Source organism: Bos taurus, chromosome 21 (genome assembly GCF_002263795.3).
Source record: "Bos taurus isolate L1 Dominette 01449 registration number 42190680 breed Hereford chromosome 21, ARS-UCD2.0, whole genome shotgun sequence".
Taxonomy (NCBI): domain Eukaryota; kingdom Metazoa; phylum Chordata; class Mammalia; order Artiodactyla; family Bovidae; genus Bos; species Bos taurus.
In genome coordinates this window covers 46,013,256-46,037,500 of record NC_037348.1, presented here as the reverse complement: position 1 = coordinate 46,037,500, position 24,245 = coordinate 46,013,256, and the positions used below count along the sequence as shown (strand labels likewise).

Here is a 24,245-nt window from a genome sequence, read left to right as displayed (position 1 = left end):
CCTCATCAGAAGTGACTCACATGCATTCCTTTTTATGGCTTAGTAATATTCCATTGTGTGTATGTACCACAACTTCTTTTTCCATTCATCTGTCAATGGACATCTTGGTTGCTTCCATGTTCTACCTATTACAAATGTACTGCTATAAACAATGGCATACATGTGTCTATTTCAGTTTTGGATATGCCTAGGAGTGGGATTGCTGGGTCATATGTTGGTTTTATTCTGATTTTATTCCTAGTTTTTTAAGGAATGTCCATACCGTCTTCCATAGTGGCTGTATCAATTTACATTCCCACCAACAGTGCAAGAGCATTCCCTTTTCTCCACACCCTCTCCAGCATTTATTGTTTGTAGACTATTTGATAGCAGCCATTCTGACCAGTGTGAGGTGGTACCTCATTGCAGTTTTGATTTGCATTTCTCTAATAATAAGCCTTTGACTGTGTGGATCACAAGAAACTGTGGAAAATTCTGAAAGAGATGGGAATACCAGAACACCTGATCTGCCTCTTGAGAAATTTGTATGCAGGTCAGGAAGCAAAAGTTAGAACTGGACATGGAACAACAGACTGGTTCCAAATAGGAAAAGGAGTACGTCAAGGCTGTATATTGTCACCCTGCTTATTTAACTTCTATGCAGAGTACATCATGAGAAACGCTGGACTGGAAGAAACACTAGCTGGAATCAAGATTGCCAGGAGAAATATCAATAACCTTAGATATGCAGATGACACCACCCTTATGGCAGAAAGTGAAGAGGAACTCAAAAGCCTCTTGATGAAGGTGAAAAAGGAGAGTGAAAAAGTTGGCTTAAAGCTCAACATTCAGAAAACGAAGATCATGGCATCTGGTCCCATCACTTCATGGGAAATAGATGGGGAAACAGTGGAAACAGTGTCAGACTTTATTTTGGGGGGCTCCAAAATCACTGCAGATGGTGACTGCAGCCATGAAATTAAAAGATGCTTACTCCTTGGAAGAAAAGTTATGACCAACCTACATAGCATATTCAAAAGAAGAGACATTACTTTGCCAACAAAGGTCCGTCTAGTCAAGGCTATAGCTTTTTCAGTGGTCATGTATGGATGCAAGAGTTGGACTGTGAAGAAAGCTGAATGCCGAAGAATTGATGCTTTTGAACTGTGGTGTTGGAGAAGACTCTTGAGAGTCCCTTGGACTGCAAGGAGATCCAACCAGTCCATTCTGAAGGAGATCAGCCCTGGGATTTCTTTGGAAGGAATGACGCTAAAGCTGAAACTCCAGTACTTTGGCCACCTCATGCGAAGAGCTGACTCATTGGAAAAGACTCTGATGCTGGGAGGGACTGGGGGCAGGAGGAGAAGAGGACAGAGGATGAGATGGCTGAATGGTATCACTGACTCGATGGACGTGAGTCTGAGTGAACTCCGGGAGATGGTGATGGACAGGGAGGCCTGGCGTGCTGCGATTCATGGGGTTGCAAAGAGTTGGACACGACTGAGCAACTGAACTGAACTGAACTGAATAATGAGCGATGTTGAGCATCTTTTCATGTGTCTGTATGTCTTCTTTGGAGAAATGACTGTTTAGGCCTTTTTCCCACTTCATGATTGGGTTGTTTGTTTTTCTGGCATTGAGTTGTACAAGCTGCTTGTATATTTTGGAAATTAATCCTTTGTCCGTTGTTTCACTTGCTATTATTTTCTCCCATTCTGAGGGTTGTCTTTTCACCTTGCTTATAATTTCCTTTGCTATGCAAAAGCTTTTAAGTTTAATTAGGTCCCACTTGTTTACTTTTGTTTTATTTCCATTACTCTAGGAGGTGGGTCATAGAGGATCTTGCTTTATGTAGAGTTTTCTGCCTATGTTTTCTTCTAAAAGTTTTATAGTTTCTTGTCTTACATTTAGGTCTTTAATCCATTTTGAGTTTATCTTTGTATATGGTGTTAAGAAGTGTTCTAATTTCACTCTTTTGCATGCAGCTATCCAGTTTTCCCAGCACCATTTATCAAAGAGGCTGTCTTTGCCCCATTGTATATTCTTGCCTCCTTTGTCAAAAATAAGGTACCCATAGGTTCATGGGTTTTTTTCTGGGTTTTCTATCTTGTTCCATTGGTCTATATTTCTGTTTTTGTGCCAGTACCATACTATCTTGATGACTGGAGCTTCGTAGTATAATCTGAAGTCAGAAAGGTTGATTCGTCCAGCTCCATTCTTCTTTCTCAAGACTGCTTTGGCTATTCAGGGTCTGTTGTGTTTCCATTTGAATTGTGAAATTTTTTGTTCTAGTTCTGTGAAAAATGCTACTGGTAATTTGATAGGGATCCACACTGAATCTGTAGATCGCATTTGGTAGTATAGTCACTTTGATAATATTGATTCTTCCTATGCAGGAACATGGAATATCTCTCCATCTGTTTATGTCATCTTTGATTTCTTTCATTAGTGTCTTATAATTATCTGTGTACAGTTCTTTTGTCTCCTTAAGTAAGTTTATTCCTAGATATTTAATTCTTTTTGTTGCAATGGTGAATGGGATTGATTCTTTAATTTCTCTGATTTTCATTGCTAGTATACAGAAATGCCAGTGATTTTGGCATATTGATTTTGTATCCTGCAACTCTGAGAAATTCACTGATTAGCTCTAGTAATTTTCTGATACTATCTTTAGGGCTATCTATGTACAGTATCATGTCATCTGCAAACAGTCAGAGGTTTACTTCTTTATTTTTTTTTATTTTATTTTTTAACTTTACAATATTGTATTGGTTTTGCCATACATCAAAACGAATCCGCCACAGGTATACATGTGTTCCCCATCCTGAACCCTCCTCCCTCCCCATATTTTCTTCTCTGATTTCTGTAGCTAGGACTTCCAGAACTATGTTGAATAATAGTTGAGAAAGTGGACACCCTTATCTTGTTCCTGATCTCAGGGGGAATGCTTTCAGTTTTTCACCATTGAGAATAATGTTTGCCGTAGGCTTATCATATATGGCTTTTACTATGTTGAGGTAGGTTCCTTCTGTGCCCACTCTGAAGAGTTTTAATCATAAATGGGTGCTGAGTTTTGTCAAAGGCTTTTTCTGCATCTATTGAGATGATCATATGGTTTTTATCTTTCAAATTGTTTATATGGTGTATCACATTGATTGATTTTCATATATTGAAGAATTCTTGCATCCCTGGAATAAACCCAACTTGATCATAGTATATAAGCTTTTTGATGTGTTGCTGAATTCTGTTTGCTAAAATTTTGTTGAGGATTTTTGCATCTATGTTCATCAGTGATATTGGCCTGTAGTTTTCTTTTTTTGTGTTGTCTTTGTCTGGTTTTGGTATCAGGTGATGGTGGCCTCGTAGAATGAGTTCGGAAGTGTTCTTTCCTCTGCAATTTTTTTAAAGAATTTTAGAAGGATAGGCATTAGTTCTTCTCTAAATGTTTGACAGAATTCTCCCATGAAGCCATCTGGTCCTGGGCTTTTGTTTTTTGGGAGATTTTTGATCACAGCTTCAATTTCAGTGCTTGTAATTGGGTTGTTCATAATTTCTTTCTGGTTCAGTCTTGGAAAATTGAATTTTTTTAAGAATCCATCCATTTCTTCCAGGTTATCCATTTTAGTGCCATATAGTTGCTCATAATACTCTCTTATAATCCTTTGTATTCCTCTACTGTTTGTTGTAATGTTTCCTTTTTCATTTTTAATTTTGTTGATTTGATTCTTCTTTTTTTCTTGATTAGTCTGGCTAAAGGTTTGTCAATTTTGTTTATCTTCTCAAAGAACCAGCTTTTAGTTTTATTAATCTTTACTACTGTTTCTTTCATTTCTTTTTCATTTATTTCTGCTTGGATCTTTATGATTTCTTTGCTTCTACTAATTTGGGGGGGGTTTTGTACTTCTTTTTCCAGTTGTTTTAGGTGTAAAGTTAGATTGTCTATTCAATGTTCTTCTTGTTTATTAAGGTAGGATTGTATTGCTATAAACTTCCCTCTTAGAATGGCTTTTGCTGCATCCCATAGGTTTTGAGTTGTGTTTTGTCATTTGTTTCTAGAAATTTTTTGATTTCCCTTTTGATTTCTTCAGTAATCTGTTGTTTATTTAGAAACATGTTGTTTAATCTCCATGTGTTTGTGTTTCTTTCAGTTTTTTTCTTGTAACTGATATTTAGCGTCATAGCATTGTGGTGCTCCTATGTTGGGTGCATAGATATTTACAATTGTTATATCTTTCTCTTGAATTGATTCTTTGATCATTATGTAGTGTCCTTCCTTAACTCCTGTAGTCTTCTTTATTCTAAGGTCTATTTTGTCTGACATGAGGATTGCTAATCCAGCTTTGCTTTCCATTTGCATGTAATATACTTTTTCATCCTCTCACTTTCAGTCTATATGTGTCTTGAGATCTGAAGTGGATTTCTTGTAGACAGCATATATAGTGGTCTTGTTTTTGTATCCATTCAGCCAGTCTGTGTGTTTTGGTTGGAGCATTTAATTCATTTACATTTAAAGTAATTATTGATATAAATGTTCCTATTGCCATTTTCTTAATTGTTTGGGGTTGATTTTGTAGGTCATTTTTCTTCTCTTGTATTTCTTGACTATATAAGTCCCTTTAACATTTGTTGTAAAGCTGGTTTGGTGGTACTGAATTCCCTTAACTTTTTCTTGTCTGAAAAGCATTTTATTCCTCCATCAATTCTGAATGAGATCCTTGTTGGGTACAGTAATCTTGGTTGTAGATTTTTCCCTTTCAGTACTTTAAATATATCTTGCCATTCCCTTCTGGCCTACAGAGTTTCTGCTGAAAGATCAGCTGTTAAGCATATAGGGTTTCCCTTGTATGTTACTTGTTGCTTCTCCCTTGCTGCTTTCAATATTCTTTCTTTGTGTTTAGTCTTTGTTGGTTTGATCAGTATGTGTCTTAGCGTGTTTCTCCTTGGGTTTATCCTGTATGGGACTCTTTGTGCCTCTTACACTTGATTGACTATTTCCTTTCCCATGTTGGGGAAATTTTCAACTGTAATCTGTTCAAAAATTTTCTCATACCCTTTCTTTTTGTCTTCTTCTTCTGGGACCTCTATAATTCAAATGTTGGAGCATTTGATATGGTCCCAGAGGTCTCTGAGACTATCCTCAGTTCTTTTCATTCTTTTTACTTTATTCTGCTCTTCCGAAGTTATTCCCACCATTTTATCTTCCAGCTCACTGATTCATTCTTCTGCTTCAGATATTCTGCTACTAATTCTTTGAAGAAAAGTTATGACCAACCTAGACAGCACATTGAAAAGCAGAGACATTACTTTGCCAACAAAGGTTTGTCTAGTCAAGGCTATAGCTTTTCCAGTGGTCATGTATGGATGTGAGAGTTGGACTATGAAGAAAGCTGAGTGCCGAAGAATTGATGCTTTTGAATTGTGGTGTTGGAGAAGACTCTTGAGAGTCCCTTGGACTGCAAGGAGATCCAACCAGTCCATTCTGAAGGAGATCAGCCCTGGGATTTCTTTGGAAGGAATGATGTTAAAGCTGAAACTCCAGTACTTTTGCCACCTCATGCGAAGAGTTGACTCATTGGAAAAGACTCTGATGCTGGGAGGGATTGGGGGCAGGAGGAGAAGGGGACGACAGAGGATGAGATGGCTGGATGGCATCACCAACTCGACGGACATTGCATTTGAGTGAATTCCAGGAGACGGTTATGGACAGGGAGGCCTGGCGTGCTGTGATTCATGGGGTCACAAAGAGTCGGACACGACTGAGTGACTGAACTGAACTGAATTTCTTATAGAGTATTTTTAATTTCAGTAATTTTGTTGTTTGTCTCTGCATGTTTATTCTTTAATTCTTCTAGGTCTTTGTTAATTGATTCTTGCATTTTCTCCATCTTGTTTTCAAGGTTTTTGATCATCTTTACTATCATTATTCTGAATTCTTTTTCAGGTAGTTTGCCTATTTCCTCTTCATTTATTTGGACTTCTTTGTTTCTAGTTTGTTCCTCCGTTTGTGTGGTATTTCTCTGCCTTTTCATTTTTTCTTTTTTAACTTACTGTGCTTGAGGTCTTCTTTTTCCAGGCTTCAAGGCTGAATTCTTCCTTCCTTTTGGTTTCTGCCCACCTAAGGTTGGTCCCAGTGGTTTGTGTAAGCTTCATACAGGGTGAGATTTGTGCTGTGTGTTTATTTGTTTGTTTTTCCTCGGATGGGCAAGGCTAGATGAGGCAGTACTCCTGTCTGCTGATGATTTGGTTTGTATTTTTTGTTTTGTTTGTTGTTTAGATGAGGTGTCCTGCACAGGGTGCTACTGGTGGTTGGGTGATGCAGGGTCTTGTATTCCAGAGGTTTCCTTTGTGTGAGTTTTATTTGATTCCACCTAGGGTTAGGTCTCTAGTAGCCTAGGGTCTTGGAGCCAGTGCTCCCACTCCAAAGGCTCATGGCTTGAACTCTTAAAGTGCTAAGGAGCGTGGCTTGATCTTACACGTACTGTTCTGCATCCTTTTCTGAGCTTTAAGTGCATAACTCTGTATTGTTCTGGGTTCCGGGTTCATCAGAGCAGTGAATGAGCCAGTGGTTTCCTGGATGCTCACTCAATTTTGAACTGAGTTGGAAGATGTCAAGTTTCTGAAGAGATTATAGACCTATCTCACACAGGGCTGGGTTTGTCGTTAATGAAACCCTACAAACAAAATCCCAGTCTGTCAACTAGTAGAAGTTTGTCTGTTCCTTTTCTCAACTGCCAAGCACTGGGGGCAGCCAGGCCACTGCAGGGAATCTTGAAGGAAAGAACCTCTGGACAAACGGTCCCAGCAGCTGCTAGGGTCTTGCCCCAATATTCCTTGATTAGGATCAGCTAGCCACAAGCAGCAGGATCCTGGCTGGCTAAGCCAAATTGATACTGAGTCCATGCTTGTTCTGCTCACTGCACAACAGGCCAATGAATCTGAGAGATAAGGGGCTGAGGCAAGAAAGAGACCTTTTTGGGGGGGCCAGCTGATCAAGAAGATGGCAGGCTAGCGCCTTATAAGAACCATCTTCTTTTAAAAATAAACAAAAAACACAAAATGACCCTTTAAAAAAAAAGTATTTAGAGCAATAAAGATATGCTTATGAAATGCTGCTTATAAAAAAGTTAGAATACAAATAGTATACATAGACTCACGCCAGCTATGTGAAAAACAATTATACAAACATACGCACAATTAGGGCTTCCCAGGTGGCTCAGTGATAAAGAATCTGCCTGTATGCAGGAGATTCAGGTTTAATCCCTGGGTTGGGAAGATCCCCTGAAGAAGGAAATGACAACCCACTCCAGTATTCTTGCCTGGGAAATCCCATGGACAGAGGAACCTGGTGGGCTACAGTTCATGGGGTCACAAAAAGTTGGATATGACTGAGCAACTGAGAATGCATGCACACTTATTAACAGTAATTACTTCTGCTTAGTAAATTATGGTTGCTTTTATTCTCTTCTTTAGACTTATTTCTCAAGTTTTCTCATCAAACACTTATTAATGTTATAATCAGAAAGAAAATAATCAAATGAATTGAAAACCAAAAAAAATCAGAGCTCTGAAGAGCTCTCACCAATTTTTAAAAATAGGAATGCTAACCCTGAACCCTAAGGGCCTGGCTGAAACCTTGCTACCACCTGCCATCACATCTTAAAACTCATTTCCAGCTCTATGGGGAGGCTTAAATGAGATAACCTAAATAAAGCATCTCTACCCATCTTAGTGTTTCAGGCACATTACAGTATTCTATAAATATGATTTTCTTCCTTAATTTGACACAAACCATCTGCTGCCTTGATTGCCTCTGTGGTTTTTGGAATACTCTCTGTGTGCATACCTGCGTGAACCTGTCTAGTCTCTGGCCCTGGCCCCTCTTTTCTATCTGCTGCTAATCAATCTTTTATTCTGACAACTAGCAGTGTGTCTTCCTTCTTCCCACTTCCCTCGTCCCAGGGGTTGTTTCCATTATTAATAAATGAGTCAAATGAAGAACTAAGGAATAAGCAGATACAAAGCCTTATATGAGAAAGTTCAGATTTAACACTAAACCACATAAATAACTAGAAAAACAAGGGTTTCAATCCTTGTTCTGCTGCTTATTAACTGTGTGACTCCCAAGCAAATTATTTAACCTCTCTGAGTCTTTGTTAACCCATTCGTAACAATCAAGACAATTCCTATTCTATAAAATTGTTGTAAGCATTAAAATGAAAGTGAATACAAAACACATAACACTCTAAATATTTAAAGCTCCTATTCACCTTCTATTTCCTATCTAAAAATGTCCTTGAACTACTGACGAGTATTTTCAAATTAGTTATATAATTAAACAGATTAATTATAATAGTAATTATATATTAAACATTTAAAATATCAAACCATAACTAAACCAGAAGAAATTGAGGTAACTATTCAGCATCTCTGTGAAGAAGTGAGGACTTTCTAAAGCTGAAACACGATGGAAGAGAGAGAATATCAATACAATTGCCTAAGAAAAAACATTACTTAAATGTATCTTGTTGACTTTTATCTATGGCAATGTAGTGCACTAGATATTCACAAAAAAACAAAACTAAATAAAACTCCCAACACATCTAGACATTCTAGATAGAATACCACAAAATCTTTTTAAAAATATAGCTAATCTCTCAAGAAAATAAGATATATCCCCAAGGATCAAACATAAACAAGGAGCTAGAAACCAGCACGCTAACCTGATACTGAAACTGTGGTTTCCTTGAGGGTATTTGTTGGTTACTGAACAGAGGAGGCATGGTTTTTAGTGACTGTTTGGTTAAAAGAGAAAGATCTTGGAGGTAGCTGAGATCCCTGTATGGTTCTGAAGGGTTACTACATTTTATGAAAAGGCTGACTTAAAACGATCCACCTGAGGAAAATTCAGCACAGAGCATAAGCGGAGAAAAAAGTTTTCCCTAAACATATATCATCTCAGGTCTGATTTCTACATATCTGAGATTTAAACACAGAAAATCCCAAGCCAAAAAACTAAAGCAGTTATGTGCTGGTGGCAGATAAGGATACCTGGCTAAAAAAATTCAGCAGAAAAAAAGCAGATACTATTTAAAGGGGGCTTCCCAGGCGGCACTGTGGTCAAGAACCTGCCTGCCAATACAGAAGATGCAAGAGACAGGGTTCGATCCCTGGGTTGGGAAGATCCCCTGGAGGAGGAAATGGCAACCCACTCCAGTATTCTTGCCTGGAGAATCCTGGACAGAGCAGCCTGGAGGGCTACTGTCCACAGGGTTGCAAAGAGTCAGACGTGACTGAGCATATGCACACACACACACATACACACAACCTGAAGAGCCACGTCTTCTGTCCAAGGCTCACAGAATTCCTACCAATAAAGCCTACAGAATCATGAAATAAGCAAACAAACTGTGAGGTTTGGCAGAAATAAGAAACAGCAGAATTAGGCTTTGAAGAATGTCTGATAATGACTTACTGAATAAAAATATGAATTAACTATTAAGCAGTATGAAAGACAGAATGAGGACTTACATATATGACTTATTAGAGTTCCAGAAGACAGAAGTAAAGACAATGGAAGAGAGGCAATACCAGAAAAGTTAACAGCTGAGAAATTTTTGGAATTAATGGAGGGACTTCCCTGCCGGTCCAGCGGTTAAGACTTCGCCTGGCAATGCAGGCGGTGCAGGTTTGATCCCTGGTCAGGGAGCTAAGATCCCACATGCCTCGTGGCCAAACAAACAAAAAAAAAACATAAAGAGAATTAATGGAAAACAAATTCTGAGATGCAAAAGTCACAACAAATCCAAGTCAAGAGAGAAAAATAATCCTGTGGAGACACACAGTACAGAAATTGAAGAACAACAAAGAGAAGAGCCTTTGCAGCCAGTGAGGGAAAGGGAAAAAAAATATCTACAAATGACTGTAGGCTTCTAGCACAGACTGTGGAAAGCAAGGTCCTAAAAATATTAACAGGAAGTAACTGTCATCCTAGAGTGTTATAACCCCCTAAACTGTTATTCCACAACGTTTACAAATAAAGCTATTTTGAACAAATAAAAACTGAACTAAAAGACTTTCAGGGAAGGAGTGCCTAGGATATTCTTCAAAAAGCAAAACATAAACCTGCAGGGAAGGGTTGCAACTCAAAAATAATGAACAAGGGGCTGCACTGGTGGTCCAATGGTTAAGAATCCACCTTCCAATGCAGGGGATACGGGTTCAATCCCTGGTTGGGGAACTAAGATCCCATGTGCCTCCAGGCAACTAAGCCTGCATGTGGCAACTACTGATCCTACGCTCTCTAGTGCCTGCGCACCACAAAGATCCTTCATGCAGCAGTGAAGATTCCGCATGCCACAACTAAGATCTGATACAGACAAATTAATTAATTTAATAATTAAAAAACAGTGAACAAGTAACTAGTATTAATAAATTATGTATAAACTTAAACACAACTAAATCTATGAGATCAAAGTAACATCTCATCTAAAGTATGAAAGGTGAGAAATTGTGAACTATAACTTGTAATTTGGGAGGGAGTAACTGCAGTTAGAGTTCTAAGGTCCTTTATATAGGAATTTTATCGAGGAGAACAGAGCTATTGATTGGTATTTAGATTCTACTAATGGAGGTATGTATACTGAAAATTTAAGATAATCTTTAAAATATAGAAATGGAAAATGTGGAGGTAATCAATAAAATAGAAATAGAGGATATAAATTTCTGATGTAATTTTAAAACTCAATAAATCACACATACTTACCAAAAAAAGGTCAGGAGAGAATTTTAAAAAAGGATAGAGAAGAACAAATTAAAAACACAGAATAAGTTGGACTTAAATACCAAAATAATTGGACTAAATTTATCAGTTAAAAGACAAAAATTGTTAGAATAGTTTTATTTTAAATCAAGGTATATGTTATTTATAAGTAATACACCTAAAATACAAGGCCAGAAAAAAGTGAAGAGATGAAAAAAAATAAAGAATGAAAAAACCTCTTATCAGGCAGATGCCAAGCCAAATAAAACTAGGGTACCTGCTTTAACTGTCAAGACAAAATAGACTTTAAGGCAAAAATCACTGTTACAGAGACAAAAGTGTATAAAAAAAGGATAAAATGTTACACTCATTAATAATACAAAAATTTTAATATGTGTGTGCTAATACAGACTCTCTTTCTCTCCCTCTCCCTCTCCCTCAGTCATGTTCGACTCTTTGCGACCCCATAGACTGTAGCCTACCAGGCTCCTCTGTCCATGGGATTTTTCAGGCAATAGTACTGGAGTGGATTGCCTTTTCCTGCTCCAGGGGATCTTCCCAACCCCAGGCTCGAACTCGGGTCTCCTGCATTGTAGACAGACGCTTTACTGTCTGAGCCACCAGGGAAGTCCTCTCTCTCTATATATATATATACACACACATATATAAAGTAAAAACTGATAGAATTAAGGAGATATGGGAAATTAAATATCTTATTTACAAGAGTATCTAAAATAATAAAATACTTAGGAATAAACTAAAGTGAAAGATTTGTATACTGACAATATAAAACACTGATGAAAGAAATTAAGGAAAACACAAAAATAAGTGGAAAGAAAGCCCATGTTCATGGGTTGGAAGACTTATTATTGTTAATATGTCCATACTACCCAAAGCAATTTAAAAAAATCAATGTAACCTCTATCAAAATTCCAATGACTTTTTAACAGCAATAAAAAAACAATCCTAAAATTCATATGGAAATACAAAGGACCCCAAGTAGCCAAAACAATTTTGAGGAAGAACAAATGTGAGGAGGCCTCACACATCCTAATTTTAAAACATATTATAAAACTACAGTAATTATAACAATATGGTACCAGAATAAAACTTAGACCAATGGAATAGAAATAGAGAGCCTTGAAAATAAACCCATGCATGTATGGTCAACTAAACTTCACCAAGGGTGCAAAGAATATATACATCACTTTCACTGCAGCATTATTCACAAATCACATTATTACTTATATGATGATTTATTTATATTATTCACACTCTAAATTAAGAAAGGGTAACATGGTTGGATATAGTATCAATATATAAAACTCACTTTTTTATGCAGCAGCAGAAAATAAAAAGTAAAAAAGGTAATTTTAAAAAAGCTGTTACTAAACAACAAATAAAATTAATAATAATAACAACTGTAAGAAGGAAAAGAGCAAGGTAAAATTATTAGGCTATTGAGTCATCATCTCACTAGAATGAAAGCTGCAAAAAGAGAAATTGTGATACTGATGCAAGAGGAGCTAAACACACCACAGGAATAGATGGAAAAAACGCTAAAAACAAGCCAGCACACACATGGATATTTGGTATAAAAAAGAGATGGAATTGCTGATTAGTGGGGAAACAATGAAGTATGTAATAAACAGTGAGATCACTTATCCATAAGCAAAGAAGTAAAATTAGATCCATACTTTAATCACACAAAAATGAATTAAAGATAGTTTAGCAACAAAAAGCAAAATTTCAAATTTTAAAAGAAAACATATCGTTTTACTCAAAGTGGGGAAAACACAAGAAACATATACAGTATTATAAAGGAAAGATGATAAATTCAACCACATTAAAATGTGAAATTTTGTTTAAAAGGTCATTAAAAAGAGTGAAAAAGATTCCCCATTGCCTGGGTAAAAATATTTGCAAAGCTTATAACCAGCAGTGCATTTGTATCCAGAATATATGAAGACTCTCTACAGTCAATGAGGAAAAGACTAAAAGCTCAACATAAAGGTAAAAGATATGTACAGGTACTTCTTAGAAAAGAAAACCCAAACAGCCAGTAAACATCAAAAGATGTTTCATCTCAGTTATAACCAAGAAAATGACACAAGCTCCATCATTTTTATATCTATCTACTCCCAGTACTTTAATGGTTTATAAAGATATGGTACATTAAGATAAGAATCATCATAGAACTTGTTCTTATTTTCACTAGTTATTTATGATCTTGTCTAGGTCTTATGAAAAGTAATCTGCAAAATCAACACTATGTTTTCCAGTGCTAGAGAATCCATTTTTCCCCCATAGAGAATTTTGCCCTAAGATGTGGAGACAGATCAAAAAATTGAGAAATTAATACAACTACCGGTTATACATTTTTTGCGTCTTTAGCATTATCCTAATTATACTACTTTTGGTGATGCCAGATGACATAATCATTACAAAGTCTTTTTAAGGCGACAGCTGCAAAACTTCTAAAATTATATCACTTAGTTCTTTTGTATGATTCTTTCTTTGTGTCCTATTTCCAATATAGCTTCCAGTGAAACTGTATTAAAAAAAAATTGCATAAGTGGGCTGAACTAAAGTACTATTCAATTTTGTTTCATTTATTTTACTTTTTTAACTGCTGCACTCAGAAGAAGACTTGAAGAACTGAAATCAGCTTAAAAGTTAAGCAAAATAACAGTACCTCACAATGCTGGCGAGAAGCTTGAATTTCACATTCATATTTGTTCTTTACAGATTCTAAGCAGAGCTCTCTATAGATTCCTGCAACCAAACACAATTACTCTGATTATGTTAGCAATAAGGAGTTTCATTATCACTTCCCTGTAAGAATTCTGTCCTATTTTATAAAATGAATCAAGAAGAAATTGGCGGGTCTAACTTTACCTTTAAAAACTAGAAATAACAAGGCTCAGTCAAAATATATGTCAAAGAAGACTACAAAACTAAGAGCTAGAGAGAAACTACACTGCAAATTTTAGTTCTTACCCATTTTTCTAAAAAATATTTCTAAATGCTTGTTAGAGAATGATTAAAACAAAAATAAAACTCTTCACCTATGAAAAACAATGTCTCAGGATTCATAAGGGAAAGAGTCAAAAAACTCTGGTTTCTCAATCATATATACTCAAACTAACAACTGGATACCATAACCATGGAAACCACTATTTTTTAACTATTACTTATATTCAGAGTCCGAAGCTTCCAAGAAGACTAAATGTATAAACTAATATAACGAAATTTATAAATTAACACCATGTTTGAGTGCTCCTGACAGAGCTTTACCTAGAGAATAGATGTTCAAGAGAGTTTAACTTAGAGGTACCGAGACAACCACATAAAATAGGCACCCTAAAAAAACCACATAAAATAGGCCATGCAAATACACCATCACAAAAATGGCAAAGAGGTCTAGATGTACATACTTAACTCTATGCCATAGCTGCCTCTAGAACTGCAATACTCTTTCTTGTAAAATAAAGGCAAGGAACAGATATCTGGAACTATGCCGTCAGCAACACAATCACACACACTACTCTTTGTACAATCAAAAAGTACAGGAGGCCACCTAGTAGCAAAGTGAATAACTGACTCAAGTAATATTTTCAAAACATTAGGAAGTCCACTTAGTTCTTTTCAAATGTCAAAGAAAAGTAAGGACATGTTTACTTTTAAGGATGTGCTAAGTCAATATGCAAAGATAGCAGATTAAGCATCACATTATCTATATACTTAAGCACTCAAGACTAAAATTCGGTTTAAGGAGGATTCAGTATAAGAAGAACCTATTATCAACAATGCCATAGGTATTATTAAGATATAACAGGTGTATGAGGATCAATTATTGTTCCCCCAAAAGAAAACAATCAGCATCTCCAGTAAATTTCAGTTTTCAGTTTGACTATGAAAAATCATTAAATGATCTTCAAATAGATATATCCTTTGTTAGGCATGGTAGGACACAATTCTGAGGCCAGATCCCAGTTACAAACAGAAGACTGAAATTTAACCATACAAATAAAATACGTGTCCATTTATTCATAATCACAAATGCATCATCAAACTTTTCAAAATAAAAACTTATAACTGAACTACAGGTTTGAAGGTTAATTTCCTGTTCTGTAACATCCTGATCAAATTTTTTTTAATGTTTTTATAAATAAGAACTCTTTATCACTCTTAAAGATGAAAAATACTAAGAGGACTTAAATTGAACATTAATAGAAAAATAAACTATGGTAGTAACAGTATCTCTTAATGAAAATATCCTGGTTTCTAATTGTTTCACATGTGGAAATACCTTTTCAACAACACTGTGACCAATTTGAGGGCTTTTTTTTTTTAACCCTCCACAGCAGCAGAGAAAAGCAGGAGGCATTTAATAAATTAAAATAACTGTGGGCTGATTGATAGTATAATGTTCTGTTCAATGTAAATACATTTGTACTTCTATTAACAACAACCACTCATTTGACAAACACCTTTTAAATCTATTGAAGAATTCATATTCTACTATATGGAAAAGATGTTTCACTTTCCTACCTGCTACCTTTGTACGAATTTGCATATTTTCCTGTAAAGTTGCCAGTGGTTCCAAATATTCTGGTGCTTTTCCAGCTATGACTTCTTGTAGTTTTGCATCCACCTGACTTAATCGTTCTTTATAAAGTCTTAACAAAGCAAAAATTAATATATTAATTTTAAAAGCCCAGCAAAGGCTAACAATTTATCATTTCTATACATTATCTCTTAATATCATTCATATTCTGATAGCCTACCAAATGTATTTTTTCCTTGATCTCAGGTGACAAGAACACAGTTACATCATTTGACTTAAATGCAAATCATCACAAAGAAATGTTTTTCTATTTTTTAGATATATCACTTTTTAATGGTGAATTTACAAATCAAAAAAATACAACCAAAATAACTACCTCTGGACACTGCAGATGTTTTTAACTGCAGAATAAATCAATTCTAAGAGAAAAGGTCAAATAAACACTGAGTTTAAAAGGAACAAATCATTTTGATTAATTTAGATACAGGCATTACTAGCTGTCAAAAATAAATAATTCCCTGTCTCCTCTCCAAATCTCCTGAAAAGAAGTCAGTATAACAATATTCAGCCTACTAATTTTTAAGAGAACAAAGCAGCAGCAGAGTAAAACCAAAGGCTAGGGAACTTAAGACCTGGCATATTCAGCTCATCTAGACTGCGAATGAAGAAGCTGTAACAACATGAGTTGCTTGGCAGATGGGGAAGTGAAAAGCGGGGCAAAGAATCCCCGTTGCTCTTTTTACGAGTCTACATGCAAACAGGCCTAATGTAACAGCTGTCACATCAATACCTTCAGCTTGATTATCAAAGATGGTATATGAGGCAACTCAATGTTTATTTTTACCAATAGTCCTTCAGGATAGAACGTTTTTTTTAACAAGAAAATGTTGAAACTGTCATTCTTTGTGAGAAGCACTTCTAACCCTGGTTTTGTAGCATTTCAAAGGTATCCTAAAATTTCAAAGCAGATTAACAATTTAAGATCATTATGTAAAAAAAATTTTTGCCATTTATTACTGCATCATAAGTGACTATGTCACAATACATCACAAGGATGGCATATAGTAACTCCCAGAAGAAACCACTGATTATGCTTATAGTTGTTTGTATAAATAGCAGTTGACTATTGAAAACATGATGATACTTGGCGTTCATGTAATATTCCACTCTTTCCTCTTGAAAATACCAACTAAGACAACTAAGACAACTAGTATTGTCTATTATTGATCATTATATTTAGCATAGCAATTTATATAATGATTTTAAAGGAATAAAGCAAGTTTGAGTGTTCATACTAGTTAATATTCTTTTTTTTAAACCAGAAAGGAAAAATTATTTGAATCAACTTCCAAAATAATACATTATCATGTCTGAGTTAAATTTTTCTAAAACTCAACATACAATGTATGAAATCCAAAAAGTATAACACGATACTAATAGTTTTTGAAATTATAAATACAACTTCAGACAAAATGCTAAAAAACTAATACAAAACATGACTGCACCTGAAAAACATCAAACTCATACAAAATATGGATAATAAGGTATCCTGTATAGGTGAACATCCTGAATGAAGAGGATATGTGAATTAACAGTATTCAATTAACTCACTTTTAAAAGAAGAGGTTCCTCAAAATCAGTATAATTTCTACAACCTTGGAATCAAGTATAAACTCATCAAAGGCAAGGATCATGAGTCCGGCAGCAGCAACCACAATACTCTTCACAGAATAGAAGCTAATTAATGTTTGTTGGATGCTGAACACTGTAATGAATGGACACTTGGGTGGGACAAGTCCCTCTTTCTTTTTAAGAAGGTGGAAGAACTCACCTTCCACCACTTTACAAACTGCAAATTGTGGATTTTCTGCCTTAGGAAAGGAGTGCTATATGTGCCCTATAGTGCTAGAACAGGCAAAAGCAGGATATTCATTATTATTATTAATATATCTCTCACCTCTTCCAAAGAGGATTTGAGACAGCTTAAAGAGATACACAGTATGAGAAGACAAAAATAAAAAACAAAGCAACAGGGCAAGACAAAAAAATAATTATAAACCTTGTGCCGAGATCTTTTTTTCAAAAACATTTATAGATACCAATTCCTTGAGAAAGAATCCTATTAAATAGTGTTAATGAGTCTACTTTTAATACTTTCAGAAATGAATAATGCTGATAGGGGGAACTGGCTGGTGATCATGGTGAGCCATGAGAAAGCAAAAACCAAGGCAACTGCCTGCCCCAAGGGGAACAAGATTAGACCAAATGACTCACTAGATGCAAACTTCTCCTATGTAATATATTATACTAGAGCTTTACAACAATTTTAATTTCTTGGATAACCAAAAAAGGCTCTATAAAAGCTCAATAACTGTTTAAGAATCACTCGTTCATGGATTTCTTATGCTAAAATACAAATTTGCTTCCTCTTTGCCAGAATGACCCCAAATGAACTGAATGAAGTCTCTGTGTTGCCCAAATAATGGATTCCTGGGAATCCAAACTAATTTTAACTTCAAATTAATAATGTAAATCTTTAGCATTAGAAAGTATCATGCTTTTTAAAGGTAAAATTTTATACTATGGATTATTTTGGATTGCTTATATCAATTTGTCACACTAGCATAGAACATTATCTATATATTCATCACTAATACCAATGAAAGTTAACACCAGAAATGGCATAAACAGCAGGATTCGTCTGGTAACGAAATCTGTCTTATTTCAGGCTGGCAATTCCAGATATTAAATGGGCTTTCATCTCTTCTTTGGGCCTCTCTAGGGAAGAAGTAGGAAAAAGAGAATAAGCAGCAAAATCACAAAGAATCCATAAACTGAAGAGGCAGCTTCTGAATAAGTTAAGCTATCTATGGTCTCAAAGGTTTCTCCCTTTCATCTACGTTTCCTAAAGTATGCCCCATGACCTTGCCGGCAAGTTCCAAACTGAATGTTCACCTTTAAGATGTCTTTAAAATCTGCATCTATTCTATTCTCTCCAGTCACTGGAGCCCCTTCGTGCATTACCAACTTTACATAAGAGTTCTGGCATTATAAAGAGGGGGAAAAAACAGTATCTATAAACACACACTACATGCCAGACAAATGGCTGAGAATTTTATACACTGTTCATTCAATCTTTACAGTAGATAATAAAGAATCTATTATTATATTTTTAAAATCTATCAAGAAAGCCTGGATTCAGGGCCTGTGATTCCACTACGATTCCTCCAAAGTAATGTGCCTTAGTGGAAGGAACATGATAGCACCTAAGAGGCAAAGCCTAGCTTAATTTATCACCTTCTGATAAACTATGAACAAATCACTAAACCTCTGTGAGCATCAATCTTCTCAAGAGTAAATGAGAGAGAAAACTATCTTCCAACCTTACAGAGAAGCAAACTAAACAATGCATGTGAAAACATGCAATGTATACATTATCCAATGTTAAGATATAAATAAAAATCACCATGCCATCTATGGGAAATAACTCTTATTCTCAAATTTTTTAAAAAATGTTATCTTTATCCAGTTATTTAACAAAGGAATGAATGAAGCATATTAGAACCAAGGGTGCAGCAATCCAAGGAAAACACTTTCATAACCAATACCCACATAAAAATCTTATTAAATCCCCCCCAAAACCAGCCTCAATTAGTTAATGAGGCCTTCAACAGGAAAACAATAGTTGAAGCCTTTTTCAGGGCTGTCAGTCCCATAAAAAACAAAAAGGAAAATAGAAAGAATATAATTTCTCTCATGCTAGTATACATGTGACAAGGTTGAGATCCAATGACAGTGACCTTCAGAAGTTACTACTTACTGATCCTTGAGATCGGTAAACTGTTTTTCAAGATTGGACATTTCATCTAAACATTCCATTCTTCTTCTTTCACAGTCTTCATCATCCATTTCTGTTAATAAAATGCAAATATCAAAGATAAAACTAATGTTATGTTCCAAATACATCTGAACGTTAATTCAAATGGTTAAAGAAAAAAAAAAAAAAAACACAGAAAAACTACATTAGGACTTAAATATTTATCAAAAATAATTTCCACTGTAGATTTAATGTAAAATACAGATAAAAGTTAAAACAGTCGCTAGTGTAATAGTGTAGTGTTAGTCGTTTAGTTGTGCCCGACTCTTTGAGACCCCATGGGCTGCAGCCCACCAGGCCCCTATGTCCATGGGATTCTCCAGGCAAGGATACTGGAGTGGGTTACCATTTCCTTCTCCAGGGGATCTATCGAACACAGGGATCCAATCTGGGTCTACCTGCACTGCAGGCAGATTCTTTACCGACTGAGTCATCAGTAAACAGCCATTTTACTGATGAAAACATCAGTAAAACAATCGCTGGACCTTCTTAATTTTATCCGTTTTTTAAAATAATTTTATTTATTTATTTTGGCTGTGCTGGGTCTTTGTTGCTGTGTGGGCCTTTCTCTAGTTGCAATGACTGGAGGCTACTCTCTAGTTGAGGCACATGGGCTTTTTATTGTGGCAGCTTCTCTTGTTTCAGAGCACAGGCTCCATGGCGCCCGCCCTTCAAGAGGTGCAGCACTCAGGCTACAGCTACGTAGTTACGGTTCCTGGGCTCTAGAGCACAGTCTCGATAGTTGTGGTGCGTAGGTAGGCTCAGTTGCTTCATAGCATGTGGGATCTTCCCAGATCAGGGATCAAACGTGTCTCCTGCATTGGCAGGCAGATTCTTTATCACTGAGCCACCAGGGAAACCTCTTTATTCACTCTTAAATCATTTTATTAAAGGGCTGATGGGCAGTGGTCCAGTGGTTAAGACTGTGCTCCCACTTGTAAGGGGCATAGGTTCGATCACTGATCAAGAAACTAAGTTCCCACATGCTGTAGCACAGCCAAAAAGAGAAAGGTTGACCTTAAACTATGACTATAAAGTAATTAATCCACTTTCAACTTGTTTTCCACCAACTCACCAGAACTTAAGCACCAAAATGATTATGTCCTTTAAAGGTTAATATTGCTCAAGAATACTTATGGAATTACACTTATGGAATGCTCACATAGATAATTTGCAAGTCAAATAAAAAAAGAAAATTAATCTCATTATGTTTACCACAGAGTATCTTGGTTTCCTACTCCTAGGCTACCACTGTTCCCTCTCCCCAAATTTCTGTCAGTCAGTGAGAAAGAGGAAAGAGGAAAACAAGCAAACTTTTCAAGGAAAACAACTGATAGCTACCAGCTCTCTCCTATATTTCACATTGTCTGTTTTTATCAATACATCACATATAGTTGACAACATCAGAATAACTTAAGCACAAAATGATATTCGTATTGATCATCATCAAATAAAAGTCAAACTATGAGAAAAAATTAAATTATGTTCAGTTACTTTCTACAGCAAGAGAGTATGATTTTTTTTTTATTTTTCTGAAACAGATTAAAATTATTTCTGGCTCTTAAGAGCTTATTCCTTGACTCTTTAAAATGTGGTCCCTCAAGATGACTCACTCCCCAATATCTCTGGATGGAGTTTTTCTGTAGCCTTAAGACTGGCCCAGTACCAAGGTTGGAGAGGAATAAACCTGTGGGAGTTAAACATGCAAGATGAATGGTAGAAAAGAGATGAAAAACAACATGCAACTGGAAAATTAATTTCTTTGTACTTAAAAAATCTGACTTGTGCTTCAAATTATTATCATATTCTCCATAAATTAATGTGTTCATTATTTGGGGGGATAGAACAAAAAACAGTTAAAAAACAAAAGCCCACAAGAATCAACATAAAAATTAGAGAGGCAGAATTTTAGTAAATAGATGTCATTTTGAGAGATCCTGACTCCCATAAAAACAAAAACAAAGAACATGTGAAGATAAAATGTTTTACAGATGCAGAAAACGTACTCACATATAGTAGAGATGTTCTCTGTATTCTTCACTTTTGAAATCTCACCTATTTTCATGACTAAGCAGATGAGTTCCAAATTATGCTTCCCATCCCAAGCAGGTTCCAATGCCACATTACCACCTGTCAGTTGGGCACTCTGACTCAAATATACCATCAGGACCTCAAAAACAACATGTCTGTAATACTTTATCTTCTATCTTCATCTCAATCTTTTTTTTTTTTTTCTATTTCTGTTCAAACTACCACCATTCTCCTTGTATTTGGATTTTTCTTCTTACATTGACTCCTAAACTTGTAGTCATCAATCCCACTTTCTGCTTTTTCTGAAGTCTTTCACACCTATATCTTTTCCTTTTCTAGCTCAAATCCTTCTCCCAACCAAACTGGTTTTCTCACTCTTAAATAAGGCTTAAGCTCTGGCCTTGCACTTTTTCTTATATTCCTTCTTCTACAGAAACACCTGAACGTTACCACTCCAATCCAAATTCCGCCCATTCTTCAAGATAATTTAGGTAATCCCACTAGCTTTTGCTGACCACCCTGTACTGAAAAGATTTCCTCTACCTCTGAATTTCTACAGTATTGTTTATAAAGAAGCATTCATTTGGCAATTGATTCAAGTGGTGACCTATGACAGCTCTTTAATTGTGGTCAGATCATAACTATTTATACCGTCCACTGAGTAGAACCCAATACTGCAAAAGGAAGTCACTCAGAAACACTTATTCGGGGTGGCTGATTTATTGACTGAAATTACATACTTCCATGGACTTTTCTTTGAAAGGGAAGCCTAAAAAAGGAGAGTGTCACGGTGATGATAGGCTGTCGTTAACCTGTCATCAATCCTTGCTTCACATGGCCAAAATCAGGCCAAAGCAAAGAATAAGTCTCGTCTTCGTCGTATAGATAGAAGGAAAAGAACCCATATAATCATGAATTTCATTTCTTTTTAAAATAACCGTTCCTAAAATTTTGCAAAAATTGATGTATGGTGTTAACCTGCCCCCCTCCACTCTACCCCATGCCACTCCCTTCAAAACAGAAAACAAAAACAAACAAAAAAATCTGAAACAGCACAAAGTTAGAAAAGACTGCAGGGAAGAAAAGATTTGGAGAACTTCAAAGCTGCCAAAAATCAGCCAGTTATTTATAAGCATATGAAGATCTCCAATCAATCCTGATGTTGGGCTCTTCTTCTCAGTCTTGAAAAGTTCACAGAAATGATGCAGATGACCCAGCTCCCACGTCAGTCCCCAGAAAGAGGACGAATGTCAACTACTGACTGACACGCTGACTTGGAAGCTGACATTAATAAATTCTAAACCAGCCAAGAGCGAGTACCCTCGGCTCCTGACAACCCACACACGCTGAGAAGGGCTGCAAAGGTGCAATATAAGAAGTCGGCGGTGTGGGGAGAGGAGGCATTTCCAGCGTCTCCCAGATAAGATGCGGGACATTTTCCTCTCCGGATAGCCCGAGGCACTACCCAGAGGTCCCAAGGGCGGGGCGGATCGAGAACAGAACCGAGCAGCGTCCGTGAGCTGGACGAGTCCAGGCCCGCGCCCTGCTCCGCTCCGCCCCGCCAACTGGGACCGGCCAGGAGCTGGGCAGCGCCCCGCGAACAGTTTGGGTGCCACGGAGGGCCGGGAGCCAGTCTCCGCCCCCTCCCTCTCTCCCCGCCCCGCTCTCCCAGCAGGACGCAGCTGCCGGCGTGTGGAGAGCGGCCTTTCGCTATCCTGGCGCGAGGACTCGGGGTCCCAGCCCGCTGGGTCTCGTACCTGAGCTATCTCCATCCTCAGAGACCGACGAGCTCTCGGTGTCTTCGTCCTCGGAGCTGCTCCCCTCGTTTTCGGCGTAGTCCACCTCCATCTCATCGTGATGGTTCGTCTCCTTCTTATCCCCTCGGGAATGGACTGGCATTTTCCAGCCGCGCCGTCGCTTCCCACTCCCGGCGCCCAGCCCGGCCACCGCCGCTTCAATGAAGGGCGCGCCGAACGCCCCGACCCACCCAGCCGCCGAGCTCGTTCAGAACCCCCTCGGCTCCTCCCCGCCCCCGCCGGAGCCTCACAACCTAACCCGCAGGCTCAGCACTGAGAGCTCTGCCATTGGTGGAGGCAGTCCTCCCGAGCCGGGGGATGGAGCTAATCCTGCTCCGGTCCGGTTGGTTGCCGGTAATTACGGCGCGGCCTCGCGGTGTGTGTCGGGAATTGTAGTCCTTACTGTTCAGACCTGCAGAGGCCGCCGGCTTCGAAGCTTCAACTACCCTGATTGCTTCTCCCCTCTGGACTTCAAGTCCCACAAGGCACGAAAGCTGCCAGACTCGGTCGCAGTTTATAAACTAAACAGAAACAGATTGTGAGATTTTGTTCTGTATTTATTCTTTTCCCGCCAAGTGCTTGTCTGAGCTTCCAGGCCATCCAGGATGTTACTGTCAGATGTGAGAAGGTCTTTTGCCTGAGGGTTTTCCCTCCTCTTTAAGCCTACAGGAACTGGAGAAATGTCTCTTTACCTAAGCACTTTTATTACCACTATTAAACTATTGTTGAATTAGTTTCTGCAGACAACTTGCACTTTCTATGTTGCACAAAAATCTTTAAATTATTCTTGAAACTTTTGCAATATGAAAGGAAAGGAAGCTTTATCTTGGCACTTTTCTCTAGTACGTTTTACATTTGTGGTTTTTTTTTTTTTTTTTTTTTACCATATGCGGGTTTCCCTGGTGGCTCAGACGGTAAAGAATCTGCCTGCAATGCAGGAGACCAGGTTCGATCTCTGGGTCGGGAAGATACCCTGGAGAAGGGAATGGCTATCAACTCCGATATTCTTGCCTGGAGCATTCCATGGACAGGGCAGCCTGTTGGGGTACAGTCCATGGAGTGAAAAAGAGTCGGACACAGCTGAGCGACTAACACAGTTCCAGTTTGCCATACGCAGCCTGAATATGCCTCCAGTCTTAACTGAAGTTTTCAATGAAAAATACATATTTGACTTAATGAAATGTTTGATTTTTTCAATGGTAGGGATGATAGACAAGGAAAACTCATTATGTA

General features: G+C 37.2%; 1 protein-coding gene across 2 annotated transcripts in view; it reads right to left on the bottom strand.

Moving 5' to 3' along the window:
- Window positions 1-23,242, bottom strand: part of BRMS1L (BRMS1 like transcriptional repressor) — a 71,158-nt gene extending 47,916 nt beyond the window's left edge. The window contains exons 1-4 of one of the 2 annotated variants that reach the window (XM_015459278.3): window positions 22,974-23,242; window positions 19,129-19,219; window positions 15,293-15,420; window positions 13,434-13,513 (exon numbers count right to left, since the gene is read on the bottom strand). In XM_015459278.3, the coding sequence (XP_015314764.1) occupies window positions 13,434-13,513; window positions 15,293-15,420; window positions 19,129-19,219; window positions 22,974-23,115 (441 nt within the window). In that variant the 5' untranslated portion in view covers window positions 23,116-23,242. The remainder of the gene's footprint in view (window positions 1-13,433; window positions 13,514-15,292; window positions 15,421-19,128; window positions 19,220-22,973) is intronic. The other variant, NM_001083428.1, reaches the window with a different exon arrangement.
- Window positions 23,243-24,245: the final 1,003 nt, after the last annotated feature.